Source organism: Myotis nattereri (genome assembly GCF_964212035.1).
Source record: "Myotis nattereri genome assembly, chromosome: 1".
In the NCBI taxonomy this organism is placed as follows: domain Eukaryota; kingdom Metazoa; phylum Chordata; class Mammalia; order Chiroptera; family Vespertilionidae; genus Myotis; species Myotis nattereri.
This window is the reverse complement of record NC_138075.1, coordinates 145,832,041-145,845,528: the sequence shown is the minus strand read 5'-3', so window position 1 is coordinate 145,845,528 and position 13,488 is coordinate 145,832,041. Positions and strand designations below refer to the sequence as shown.

The 13,488-nt window shown below is 41.2% G+C and overlaps 1 protein-coding gene across 2 annotated transcripts in view; it reads left to right on the top strand.

Annotated features, from left to right (window-relative positions):
* The window catches only part of PAPSS1 (3'-phosphoadenosine 5'-phosphosulfate synthase 1), a 112,424-nt gene that overhangs the window by 83,322 nt on the left and 15,614 nt on the right, over positions 1 to 13,488 (top strand). For both annotated transcript variants that reach the window (XM_081087983.1, XM_081087984.1), the window contains exon 11: positions 5,742 to 5,971. In XM_081087983.1, coding sequence (XP_080944109.1) covers positions 5,742 to 5,971 — 230 coding nt within the window. The remainder of the gene's footprint in view (positions 1 to 5,741; positions 5,972 to 13,488) is intronic.

Below are 13,488 nucleotides of genomic sequence, written 5' to 3'. Positions count from 1 at the left end.
CACTGATACCCCCTTCCTCCTACAGTGTTCCTATGATGCCCTCTACTGGTAAAACTTAACATTGTGATTGCTGATAAAGAAATGCTTAGAGTTCAATCCATTATCTTAAATAATTTGGGTGAATTTGGAGTTGAGAGGCAATAGATTGATAAAAAGCTAGACTTGCCCTGGCCAGTGTGGCTCAGTTGATTCGAGTGTTGTCCCGTACACTGAAAAGTGGCAGGTTCTGTTCCTGGTCAGGTCACATACCCAGATTATATGTTTGACCCCAGGCTGGGGCTCATGCGGAGGCAACCGATTGATGTTTCTCTTCTGTCTTCTGTCTTCTCTCTCCTCTCTCCTCTCTCCTCTCTTCTCTCTCCTCTCTCCTCTCTCCTCTCTTCTCTCTTCTCTTTTCTCTCTCTCTCTCGTCTCTCTCTTACTTCTCTCCCTCTCTTTTTCTCTCTCCTTCTCTGTCTTTCTCTCTGCCTCTCTCTAAATAAATAAAAAATATTCTTGGGTGAGGATTAAAAAAAAAAAAAGGCAAAAAAAAAAAAAGAAGAAAAAAAAAGCTAGACCTGCCCAACAAGGCTTACAATCAAGCCTCAGAAAGATAAGAAGAGTGCCAATTACCTCCTTAAAACAAACCTTCCACAAGTCCAACATACAATAACAAATTACTGGGAATAGGAAGAAACAGGAAAGTGTGACTCACAGTGCAGAATGAAAACTGTTGCTAGAAACAGACCTTGAGATGATGCTGATGTTAGAATTACCAAAAAAGTATTAAAGCTTTTTAAAGAAAAATAGGATCCATGGATGGGGAATCTCAGGAAAAAAAAAAAAAAGGAAGAAAAATCAAATGGAAAGTCAAGGATGAAAAAAGCATAGTATCTGAAGTGAAAACATTTATTGGATAGACTTAAAATCAGACTACATTTGGCAGAAGAACTGGTCAGTGAGCTAAAATCAGATTAATGGAAATAATTTGGAAAAAAGAAAGAAAATGCATGGGGAGAATGAGCAGAGCCTTAGTAACTGTGGACAGTATCACGCTGTCTAACAAATATGTAACTGGAGTTCTGAGAGAAGGAGACAGAGAAATGTGGCAGAAAAAGTTTTTGAAAAAATGGTGAAAAGCTTTCTGAAATTGGTGAAAAATATCAACCTAAAAATTCAAGAAACCTCTAATCTTGGAAAAAATAAATTAAAAGGAAACCACATTTAAGCACATAGTACTCAGACTGATGAAAATGATGTAAAGAGGAACCTTGAAAGTAGAGTGATGGGGAGGGAGAAATGAGGGAACATTAAGGAAATAATAGGACTGATGCTCCCCGGCCTGTGTTGCTCAGTGGTTGAGCATTGACCTATAAACCAGGAGGTCATGGTTTGATTCCCGGTCAGGGCACATGCCCAGGTTGCGGGCTCCATCCCCAGTGGGGGATGCGCAGGAGGCATCCAATCAATGATTCTCTCTCATCATTGATGTTTCTCCCTCTCTCTCCCTCTCCCTTCCTCTCTGAAATCAATAAATATATTTTAAAAAGTAGGAATGATGCCTGACTTCTCAGGAACAATGTAAACTGGCAGCAGTGGGTTAGCATCATTAAGAAAAACCAGCAAAAAAATAAGCCTGTTAATCTAGAATTCTGTTTTCTCACAAAAATAAAGGTAAAGACCAATAAATGGGAGTTGAGAATGGTATTAGGGAAGAAAAGCTTTTCATAGCTCTTGCCGCAGACTTCCCCAGAGGCCCCATAATTTGCTCAGCTATGGGCTGCGTGGCAAGGAAGACCGGGACCTGGCATCTCATCCTCTATGTCAGTGGTTCTCAACCTTCTGGCCCTTTAAATACAGTTCCTCATGTTGTGAGCCAACCATAAAATTATTTTCGTTGCTACTTCATAACTGTAGTGTTGCTACTGTTATGAATCGTAATTTAAATATCTGATAATGCAGGATGGTCTTAGGCGACCCCTGTGAAAGGGTCGTTCGACCGCCAAAGGGGTCGCGACCCACAGGTTGAGAACCATTGTTCTAGGCAGTGTGCCATCTTTTTCATAGAGCAAATGGATTCCCTTTAGAAACACTGGTTAGGAAGCAGTTAATCAACCGGGATCGTCAGGGAATGTTTTACAGAATAATAATAACAGCAGCGATGTTTGTTCTTTATTGAGGGCCAGGTGCTGTCCTGAGTGCTTTCAAATCTTCCATCAATCTTATGTGTTAAGTGTTATCCTTGTTTTTATAAATTCGGAAACTGAGGCTTATATAAGGAAATTGCTAAAGAGCATTCAGTTAGTAAGGGGCAAAGTTAGGGTGCAAATCTAGGGCAGCCTGACTCCACAGCCTGTGTGCTTCACCAGATGCAGCAAGGGCTCGGACTGACTCGCAGTCTCTTGATTAAAGCATATCACCTTTTCAGTAGGTTTGTTTTTTTTTTTAATATATTTTATTGATTTTTTTTTACAGAGAGGAAGGGAGAGAGATAGAGAGTCAGAAACATCGATGAGAGAGAAACATCGATCAGCCGCCTCCTGCACATCCTCCACTGGGGATGTGCCCGCAACCCAGGTACATGCCCTTGACCGGAATCGAACCTGGGACCTTTCAGTCCGCAGGCCGACGCTCTATCCACTGAGCCAAACCGGTCTTGGCTTCAGTAGGTTTTAAGTTAACTCGCACCGCGTATTCTTGGAAGAGTTACGTGTTTTGCTTATTCACGTCTGTTACAGTTTTACAAGTATTCTCATGGGGAAACCACTCACTAAATTGTACCTTAAAATAATTCAGGTCACCTGCAGGAGAATGTTGACTCCTTGTTTGGTGTATTTACCTTTAATTTACTCATGTAACCTCTAGAAGTCCAAGAGCAATTTAATTGACTGGTAATTACACAAGACAAAATTAGAACTGGCCACTGCCACCAACCACGTGCTCTGTGACCCAATAAGGTGCTAAGTTTTCTGAGCTTCAGTTTCCTCTTGTTTAAGAGGATGGAGGTGGTTGGACTAAATGATCTGAGCTTCCTTAAATATTAAAATTAAGCCATACATTTGTAGTTTGTGGACCTTTTGGTACTTGAATGATTTAAATGCCTAGACATACATACTTACTGAGCGAAGTAAGTTTACCTAAATTCAGAGAACTTAGACTGCCCTTTTAGTTTAATGCTTTGCGAGCGCCATTCATTTGCATGCAGCAGAAAAGATTTTTCATTTAAGTAGTGTTGCAAAGTGGTTAATTGATGATAAAATTCTGACCTCGATAAAAACTCTGAGTCTGAATTAGCAAAGGTCTTTTGTGTGACTACGGTGAAGGGGCAGAGGGGAGTGAGCAGAATTTTCTTTTCTTTTTCTTTTTTATTTTATTTTATTGTGGCTCAATGCACTTGGAATTAATGCTATAGCAGAAAAGGTGTAGTTACAGGACCTTGGGGTCCTTTCTATTCAGCTGTCAAATGGGGAGAGAAGAACCAAGATAGCACTCAGGAGGCTTGTTAGTGTTCCTCAGTTGGAAGTGGCACACATCACTCTGGCTCTCATTCCTTTGGCCAGAACGCGGCCACATGGTCACACTGCAAGGGAGGCTGGGAGTTGTATTTCACTGTGTTCTCAGGAAGAAGGGTAGTCCGGGTACACAGACACAGAGGTATATGGAAAATTAAGCGAGTGGAAAAAATCAAGACAGTTATTAACTCTAGGAAAAACAAACAGTTGTACAAGGAGGGGAATCAAATAAAGACCACAATAACAGCTAACATTTGTTGTGTACTTACTCTGTACTAGGTACTGTTTGTTCTAACTGCTCACATGTTTCATATATTAGTTTACTTAAAACATCTGTTTTTACAGGTGAATGTCGACTTCACCAAAAATGTATCACTGTATTTATTGGATAAATGGGGTAGGGAGTGAGAGTGGAGTAAAAGCCAAACATCGTCTTTTATAGTAGGAAAAATAATGTGGAAATAATGTCTGCATTTTATAGTATCTGAAACTAAACAGTCAAGACATGTAGTTTATGAATGTCATTTGGAAATAAAGAGTAGGTGTCAGCAGTAACAATTGAAAAAGCAAACTCCGGAGGGTGAGCAGTTCAGGGGTGGGGCGATTGCCCAGTGCTATTGTGCTTTCTAGGCATGTTGATAGATACTCAGTACCTGTTATAAGAGAAACCGTCAAGAGAGAGAAAATGAAAACTCTGTGCAGTATTTATTATGTTACCGTATTTTCATGCAGAACAGAGATGCTTTTGGAAAAATCACTCAATAATGGAGCCTTACATGCAAAGAAAGGGAGCTAAAAACAGATTTCTAGACCTGGGTTTGCGCCATACTTAATTGGCCAAGTCAAACTTTGGATTTACTTCAAATTTTAATGAGAATGATGATCTCTTACAGTTACTACTTTAACTTTTATGTAAATTCTAGCTGTTAGACTGATTTTTGTTTTTAAACTATGTCTTAATGTGAAAGTATGGGCTTCAAAACTAGTTTTGCATGCGGCCAAATGCCTTAATTCTTGCCTGCTATCTTTGGTCATAGTCACTTAGCTACATGTTTTCTCAGTACCAGTTTATATAAGTAGTAAAATTAGTTTAATCATTTTCATCCAGTAGTTTTTTTTAACCAATGACAGTATAACAGAAAAAGTACAGAAGTCACAGTGTACATACAGCTTAATGAACTTCTACAGTGAGCACAGCCTGGTTGCCAGCCCTCGGCTCAGATCCAGAAACAGAGCATTATCAGGCACTCTTAGGACTCTTAGAACTGACATCAACGTGGACTAAAGTTGCAAAATGATTAATTGATGATAAAATTCTTTGTAGAATGAATTTATCTCCCTTTGACTGATGAAATTGTGTTAATTTCTATTATTTCCAAAATTGGTCAAAGGGTCCGAACTTTCAGTTATAAAAAGAATAAATTCTGAGGATCTGCTATATAGCAGGATGACTATCGTTAATAACACTGTGTGTATACTTGAAATTTGCTCAGATCTTAAGTGTTCTCACTACACACAGATAACTGTGTGAGGTAATGACCATGTTAATTTGATTGTGGTAAATATTTCATAACGTGAGCTCATTTTTTTTGGTTGATTTGTCTTTGTTAAATGGCATTTAAATATATAAAATAAATATCAAAAATATAAGTCTTTGTTTTACTATGGTTGCAAATATCAAAAAATTTCTATATGTGACACGGCACCAGAGTTAAGTTAGGGTTTTTCAAAATGCTGACACGCCGAGTTCAAAAGGTTCACCATCACTGGCATATACATATATCAAGTCATCGTGTTGCATATTTCAAATATATACAATTTAATTTGTCGGTTTATCTGTCAAGAAAATGACAAGAAAACAGCAGAACATTACAGTTATCCCAGAAGCCCCTTCCAGTTGCCTCCATGAAAGGATCCATCTCTACCCGACTTCTAACCTCCTGGATTAGATTTTGAACTATACATAAATGATATCTAGCAGTTGTGTAAAATCATACATGTAGACACTTATACTCACATATTTCCTTTAAATAAAATAATATAAACATGTATGCATAAACACTTGTACACATTTATACTTTTAGATTTTTTTTTTTGAGGGTGAGGGGTTGCCAGTTCTGTTTCTGGCTTCCCGAGGTTGTACATTTAAATTTGGATCATATGAGAAGTATATTTATTTATTATTCACTTACTATTTCTAAGGACTCGTCATAAAGGCATGATGATCTAATAGAAAAACTGTTATTCCAGGTCCAGTGGCACTGCAGAGCGAGGATGGTGGCAGGAGCCAATTTCTACATTGTTGGACGAGATCCCGCTGGCATGCCTCATCCAGAAACGGGGAAGGACCTGTACGAGCCAACTCACGGCGCCAAAGTGCTGACAATGGCCCCTGGCCTAATCACTCTGGAAATAGTTCCCTTTCGTGTTGCAGCTTACAACAAAAAAAAGAAGCATATGGATTACTATGACTCTGAACAGTAAGTTTTACATTCTCTGCACAGATCTGTGAAATACCTGTATTCTCAGCTGCCCCCAGGGATTTCACATGCTATCTCATCTTTATAGCTTTACTGATGACAAGCTTCGCTGTACTCACTTCAGAGAAAGGCAGACCGAGGAAACTAATTTCTCAATATTCCAGAAGTTAGAAATAAAAATTGAATCTGGTTTTATGATTACAGGAATTTTGTCTTGAAGTATTTAAAGGCAGTCTTGACATTTCTATGTCTGCCATATCTACTGTACCTTGGCATACAGAAGTGGTCCAAGGACTTAGTAATGAGCACTGCTCTGCTAAGCCTACATCCTCTATGTAGTGAGAAAGTTTAGTATTCGTGCAATCACTGTGTGACAGGCACTACCCTAGTTATTGTACAGCTGTTAATTATTCCCTACAGCAATCTTATGAGGTAGGTGCTGATATTATTCCCAGTATATAGATTAGTAGTAAGCTGAGGCATACAAAGGTCAAATAACTGTAAAAGGTCACAGAATCAGTAAATACCAGCCCAGCAATTGAACCTAAGCACTGTGGCTCCACAGTTGGTGCTCCTGACCAGTAAGAGTGCAGCTTCTTTCTTCAGAGATCTTAGGAGGAGCAACAAACTAGCAGGCTTTTAGGACAAATTATTGGTAGTCTTAAGAATGGATTTATTGATTGATGAAATTGTATTAATTTCTATCTGTAGATGCTATCAGTAGGTACTACACTCCATGATTCAGAGTGGCAAGATGAGGCTTTAGAATCAGAAATCATGGGTTCTAGCCCATCCTTGCTGTGTGACTTGAGAGTCCTATGTGATCTCTGGCCTTGTTCTTCATCTTAAGTATGATGGCTGTAGACTAGGTGATTCCTGCCTTGCTCAAAATCAGTAGTTATTTCCATGTTCTGTTGTACCTACTTCTTTTTATGTCTTAGTAAGTGCTTGTACAGATGAATTCTTTTCTTGATTGCTGCTTATTTAGTACTAGAGGCCTGGTGCACGAAATTCATGCAGGGGGTGGTGGTGGGGTGGGGGGGTCCCTTAGCCCGGCCTTCACCCTCTCCAATCTGGGACCGCTGCCTTCTAACTGTTCGCCTGCCTGCCTGCTCCTAACCACTTTGCCTGCCTGCCTGATTGCCCCTAACCACTCTGCCTGCCTGCCTGATTGCCCCTAATCACTCAGCCTGCCTGTCTGCTCGCCCCTAACTGCTCCCCTGCCTGCCTGATCGCCCCAACCCCTCTGCCTGCCTGCCTGATCACCTCTAACCCCTCTCCCTGCCTGATAACCCCTAACCCCTCTGCCTGCCTGCCTGATGGCCCCTAACAGCCTCTTCCTGCTAGCCTGATCGCCCTTAACTGCTCCCCTGTCTGCCTGATTGCCCTAACCCCTCTGCCTGCCTGCCTGATAACCCCTAACCCCTCTGCCTGCCTGCCTGATGGCCCCTAACAGCCTCTGCCTGCTAGCTCCTAACTGCTCCCCTGCCAGCCTGATCACCCCTAACTGCTCTCCTGCCTGCCTGATTGCCTCTAACCCCTCTGACTGCCTGCCTGATCACCCCTAACCCCTCTGCCTGCCTGATGGCCCCTAACAGCTTCTGCCTGCTAGCCTGATCGCCCCTAACTGCTCCCCTGCTGGCCTGATCGCTCCTAACTGCCCCCCCTGCTGGCCTGATCACCCCTAACTGCTCCCCTGCCTGCCTGATTGCCCCTAACCCTTCTGCCTGCCTGCCTGATTGCCCGTAACTGCCTCTGCCTTCCAGCCTGATCACCCCTAACTGCTCCCCTGCCTGCCTGATTGCCCCTAACCACCTCGGCCTGCTGGCTTGATCGCCCCTAACTGCTCCCCTGCCGGCCTGATTGCCCCTACCATTCTGCCTGCCTGTCTGATTGCCCCTAACCACCTCTGCCTTGGCCCCACCACTGCGGCTTTGTCCGGAAGGACATCCAGACGTCTGGATGGTCATTTGGTTGTCTGGTCTAATTAGCATATTACACTTTTATTAGTATAGATAATTACACCTGCTTATTTAGTACTAGAGGCCTGGTGCACGAAATTTGGGCGGGGTGGGGGGGTGTCCCTCAGCCCAGCCTGCATCCTCTCCAATCTGGGACCCCTTGAGGGATGTCTGGCTGCTGGTTTAGGCCCGATCCCACAGGCAGTCGGACATCCCTCTCACAATCCAGGACTGCTGGCTCCCAACTGCTCGCCTGCCTGCCTGTCTGATTGCCCCTAACTGCTTCTTCCTGCCAGCCTGATCACCCCCTAACCACTCCCCTGCCAGCCTGATTGATGCCTAACTGCTCCCCTGCTGACCTGGTCACCCCCAACTGCCCTCCCCTGCAGGCCCAGTCGCCTCCAACTGCCCTCTCCTGCTGGCCTGGTTGCCCCCAACTGCCCTCCCCTGCTGACCTGATTGCCCACAACTGCTCTCCCCTGCCAGTCATCTTGTGGTGGCCATCTTTTGACCACATGGGGATGGCCATCTTGTGTGAGGGCATGGTGGTCAATTTGCATATTACCTCTTTATTATATAGGATACCTGCTTTTTTAGTACAAGTTACAGTTCATATTCAGTAAATAGAACTGATAATTATTTTTTATTATGTTTTATCAGTGTACCTCTACTGATGGGTACTAATTGAAAATTGACCATAGTAACCTTTGATCTGAGAGGTCTCATTCTTTTTTCCATGGTTGTTTACAGTTGACTCTATGTTCAGAAATTATCTTGACCTGACCCTGACCCTATAGCTTCAATTGGTGTGGCCCATTTTGTAACACTGGGAACAAGAAAGGAAAAGACGCCTTTTTAAAAATAAAAACATTCTCTTGTTTCTAAGCGGGCCATAAATGTGTCATTTAGTTTCTTTGAGATAAGTGATAATTTGTCTGGATAAAGAAAGACTATTATCAGAGTAGTTTGTTGGCTTCTCATTTAATAACATAAATAATTCTGGAGAAAATGTACAATTTTAGATAATAACAGGCTTTCTGAGTGACGACTTGTAGCTAAACTATAGGAAAATCTTGAATCAATGAAGAGAAAAGGCTTACATAACTGGTATGGGCAAGCATAAAAGAACGAAGTGTTTCTGTGACCCAGTTGTGGAGTTAAAGACTAGAGCAGTTCTAGAGTATTATTTTCTGAACACCTGAAATGTGACCCAGATTCTAGTATACTTGTGAACCACACCATGAGAAGAATTTGCAGTAACCAGAACATTTTTACCCTTGTACAAAATCAGGGTTTTCCAACACCTAGAAATAGTTCCGAATTGTGGCAGGTTTAGTTTTATTTTGGCGTGTGTGTGTGTGTGTGTGTGTATGTGTATGCTTATATATATGTACTAGAGGCCCAGTGCATGAAAATTTATGCACTGGAGGGGGGAGTCCCTCAGCCTGCCCTGCCCCCTCTCACAATCTGGGAGCCCTCAGGGATGGGATGTGACCCAGCAATCAGGGTAGGTGACGCCCCATCACATCTCTGCTGCTGCCACTGCCGGCAGCGCCAACCTTGGCTGGCCCTGGTTACCTGAGCCTTGGGTGACCGTGGTTACCTGAGCCTTGGGCGGCCCTGTGCAGCTGGGCAGCCGCCATCCGAGGCTTGCCTGCACTTTGGTCTGGCCCTGGGTGGCTGGGGGGCTGAGAGGACTGGGGTACTCCGGAGGCAGGCACACGGAGCGGCCGGGCCCAGCCTTGCCACGTGCCCCGTTGCCATCTTGTGACTGTGGGTGCCACCATCTTTGAGGGTGTGACAGCCAATTAGCCTATTCCCTCCTTATTGGCTGTGGGTGCCGCCGTCTTTGTGACAGCATGAGGGTCAATTAGCATATTCCCTCTTTATTAGATAGGATATGTATATATACAGAGTGGGGCAAAAGTAGGGTTACAGTTATTCGTATGGAAAGTAGTATAGTAATTAATAAATAATAATGTAAGAATACACTCTGTGTTTCATGTACTCACAAATATAACCTTGCTTTTGTCCCACCCTATATGTACTTACATATATATACGTCCACACACTATGATTTCACTGTAAAAAAAAACCACAGCTATAAAATTCATGTGCTAAGAGTTTTAAATAGACTATTTCTACCAAAGAGATGCCTTACAAGCTTAAGAAAAAAGAATTTTAAGAAAAATGAAAGCAATTATAGTAAATCTTAAACTATGTTACAACAAAAGATGATTGAAAGTGAAAATATAAATTAAATATTAAGGAAAGTAAAAACTTTTAGAATATAATGCTATCCTTTTGTGGTTAAAGTTATGTAGGGTCACCAACAGGGTTTCTAACTTACAGTAGTCCCCCTTTACTGCAGTTTTTCTTTCTGTGGTTTCATTTACCCTGCTGTCAACTCTGGCTCAAAAATATTAAAGGTAAATTTCAGAAATACACAATGTGCAAGTTCTAAATTGCACACCATTCTGTGTAGTGTGATGAAATCTCAGACCATCTCATCTGTCCTGCCTGGGGACATGAATCATCCTTTTGTCCAGCATATCTGTGCTGTGTATGTTCCCCACGTGTTAGTCACTTCAGTTATCAGATTGAATGTTGCAGTATCACAATGCTTGTGTTCAAGGAATCCTTATTTTACTTAATAATAGCCCCAAAGTGCAAGAGTAGTGATGCCTACAATTCAGATATGCCAAAGATAAGCCGTAATGTGCATCCTTTGAGTAAAAACGTGAGTATAGTTATGTAATTTGAGAGGGTCCACATTTGCATAACTTTTATTACAGTATATTGTTCTATTTTATTATTAGTTGTTGTTAATCTCTTACTGAGCCTAATTTATAAGTTAAACTTTATCATTGGTATATATGTATAGGAAAAAACATGGTATATAGGGTTCAGTACTATCTGGGGTTTCAGGCATCCACTGGGGAGGGTCTTGGAATCTACACCCCTCAGATAAGGATAGGACTACTGTACTTAGTCTAGGGAGAAGCCTACTTTGGACATTCTTTTGGAAGCTCCCCAGCATTGCTTTTCTACAAGTTTATAAAACATTGAGTGTCAGAGATGGAGTGCTGGGCCAGGAAACTTTGCTTCTCACCCAGCATGCAATGTATTGGTTTAATTGTGTACAAGATGTTTTGAAAGTAATGATCAGTCACTTACAGAGATAGGAGAGAAAAATAGAATCATTCAACTAGTGGCCAAATGCATAAAACTCAGGTGCATTTGCATCATTGCGAGTTCAGGAGACAAAACTAAAGAGAGAGAGCTTTTCTTTTATATGATCCTTGTGCCGCTGTTTCATTACTGTGGCTTCTTTGCATGATCAGCTGATTTAATTACATTCAGGACCCTAGAAATCATCTGTATGTAGTTAGTTGACTGATGGGCTGGGAGGCCCTTGATAACTTTCATGTTTCCTGGGTAATATTGCTTTAAGTCTCTCTTTTAATCATTCAAAAGCTAAATAATTACATCAGTTCTCATAAGATTTTCCAGTGATGAATTCTATATTAGTTGCATGAGCAGCTCATTTTCTTGGAATTTTTCTAGAGTTAGCAAATCGTAATAAATTGTAACTTGGGAGGCTTTAAAACTGCCTTAGTTTTTTAAATTTTTACATTATGTTCAAATATAATTAAGTTGATGGGAATATGTTGGAAAGTGATTAAAATTTTGTGGAAAGGCAATAGTCTTTGATGTAGTGAGAAAACAGTTATTAATTATGTGCATATGAGGTTGGCTTAGGTTTGATTAATGGACATTGTTCAATGCCAACTTTTATGTAATTAATGATTTTATAGCTTTTGATTTGACTAAATACCAGTGTAAGACAAGGTTTAGGGAGAAAAAACCAGCTTCATAAAGATTTCAGGCAAGATATTATTGATAGGAATTATGATAAAAATCATCTGTTTATACTTAGGAAGTTAAGTAGGTCCATATTAGCTATACTAGAGACTCAAGGAAATTTACTTTTAAGACTACAAGATTAAAGTCCCTTCTTTCAGGGACTTACAAACTTTCAGGATACTTTTTGGGGTGGTAACTTTTTTTCTCCTTTATGCAATAAATCTTTGTATTTGGGTAAATGTAAGATTATGATTCACGTGATTGAAATAGCAACTAACAAAAAGAGAGCACACGTGAGTGAGTGTTCCTTTTGGAAATGGGTAAATGAAGGGACAGTTGGATGTAATGTTTGCTGTACAGTTATTTCCACATTATCAATAGAGTATTTTTTCATATTTTTTAAATATTGGAGTATACTCAAAATCATATAAGTATTAGTGTCATTAAAAAAATACACATTCTGGGTGGGGGTTGAGGGTGGGATAGAAGGAGGTCAATGAGAGAAAAAAGGGGGCATATGTAATACTTCCATCAATAAACATTTAATTTAAAAAAAACACACATTCTAATTGTAGGTATCCTTCAAGGCCTTTTCATATATTCGTCCCTTCTTTTGTATACTTTCCACAGGAAAGCTCATCTATTCTAGCAGTTTCTTTGTGGTAACTCTTAAAGATATATACATACCACTGTTTCCAAGTTGCTGCGTTAGCTTTCTGTTGCTGGCCACACATTATCACTAACGTAGTGGCTTTAAAACAGTATTCATTTATTAACTCTCAGTTCTTTAGGTCAGAAGTCTGGGTGGGCTAGACTAGATTCTGGCCAAGCTGGGCTCTTCTCTGAAGGTTCTAAAAAGAATCCACTTTTCAGATGACCCTTGTTCGCAGAATTCAGTTTCTTACGGTTTTAGGACTTAGGTCCCTGTCTTCTTACTGACTGTTGGTAGAGGATTGCTCTCTGCTCATAGATGCCACTTTGAGGCCCTTCCCTGTGGGCCCTTCCATCTCAACCTCGAGCCTCCATCATGGCAAATATGTCTCATGTTTCAGCTCTCCTTGACTTCCCTTCTGCCATCAGCCAAGAAAACCTTCACTTTTAAAGGGCTTGGATAATTAGGATAGACCGACTCAGATAATTTCACTATTTTAGGTCAGTACTTTAGTAACTAATTGTGTCTGCAAGATCCTTGTGGCATATGATGGCATATCATGGTAGTAATGCCATAGGGCAGTGGTCGGCAAACTCATTAGTCAACAGAGCCAAATATCAACAGTACAACGATTGAAATTTCTTTTGAGAGCCACATTTTTTAAACTTAAACTATATAGGTAGGTACATTGTTATTAACTCAATTAGGGTACTCCTAAGCTGGCCTTTGCTAAAAAAGTCCTCAATCTGATTGAGGTACGTTCGCTGAGGTCAACCCCTTCCAACTCTCCCATCCATACTTGTCTTGTATACTTGTTTCGTCTATCTCCTTTCGTTCATCCTCTCTATATGTCCACCCCCGACTTCTTCTAATGCCACTTCTTCAAAATAGACTCGCCCAGGCCGAAAACCGACTTCTGCGCATGGACCACGAAGTTTCAGTCTCACTGTACGTATGTGCCCGCACGTGGTATTTTGTGGAAGAGCCACACTAAAGGGGCCAAAGAGCCGCATGTGGCTTGTGAGCAGTGGTTTGCC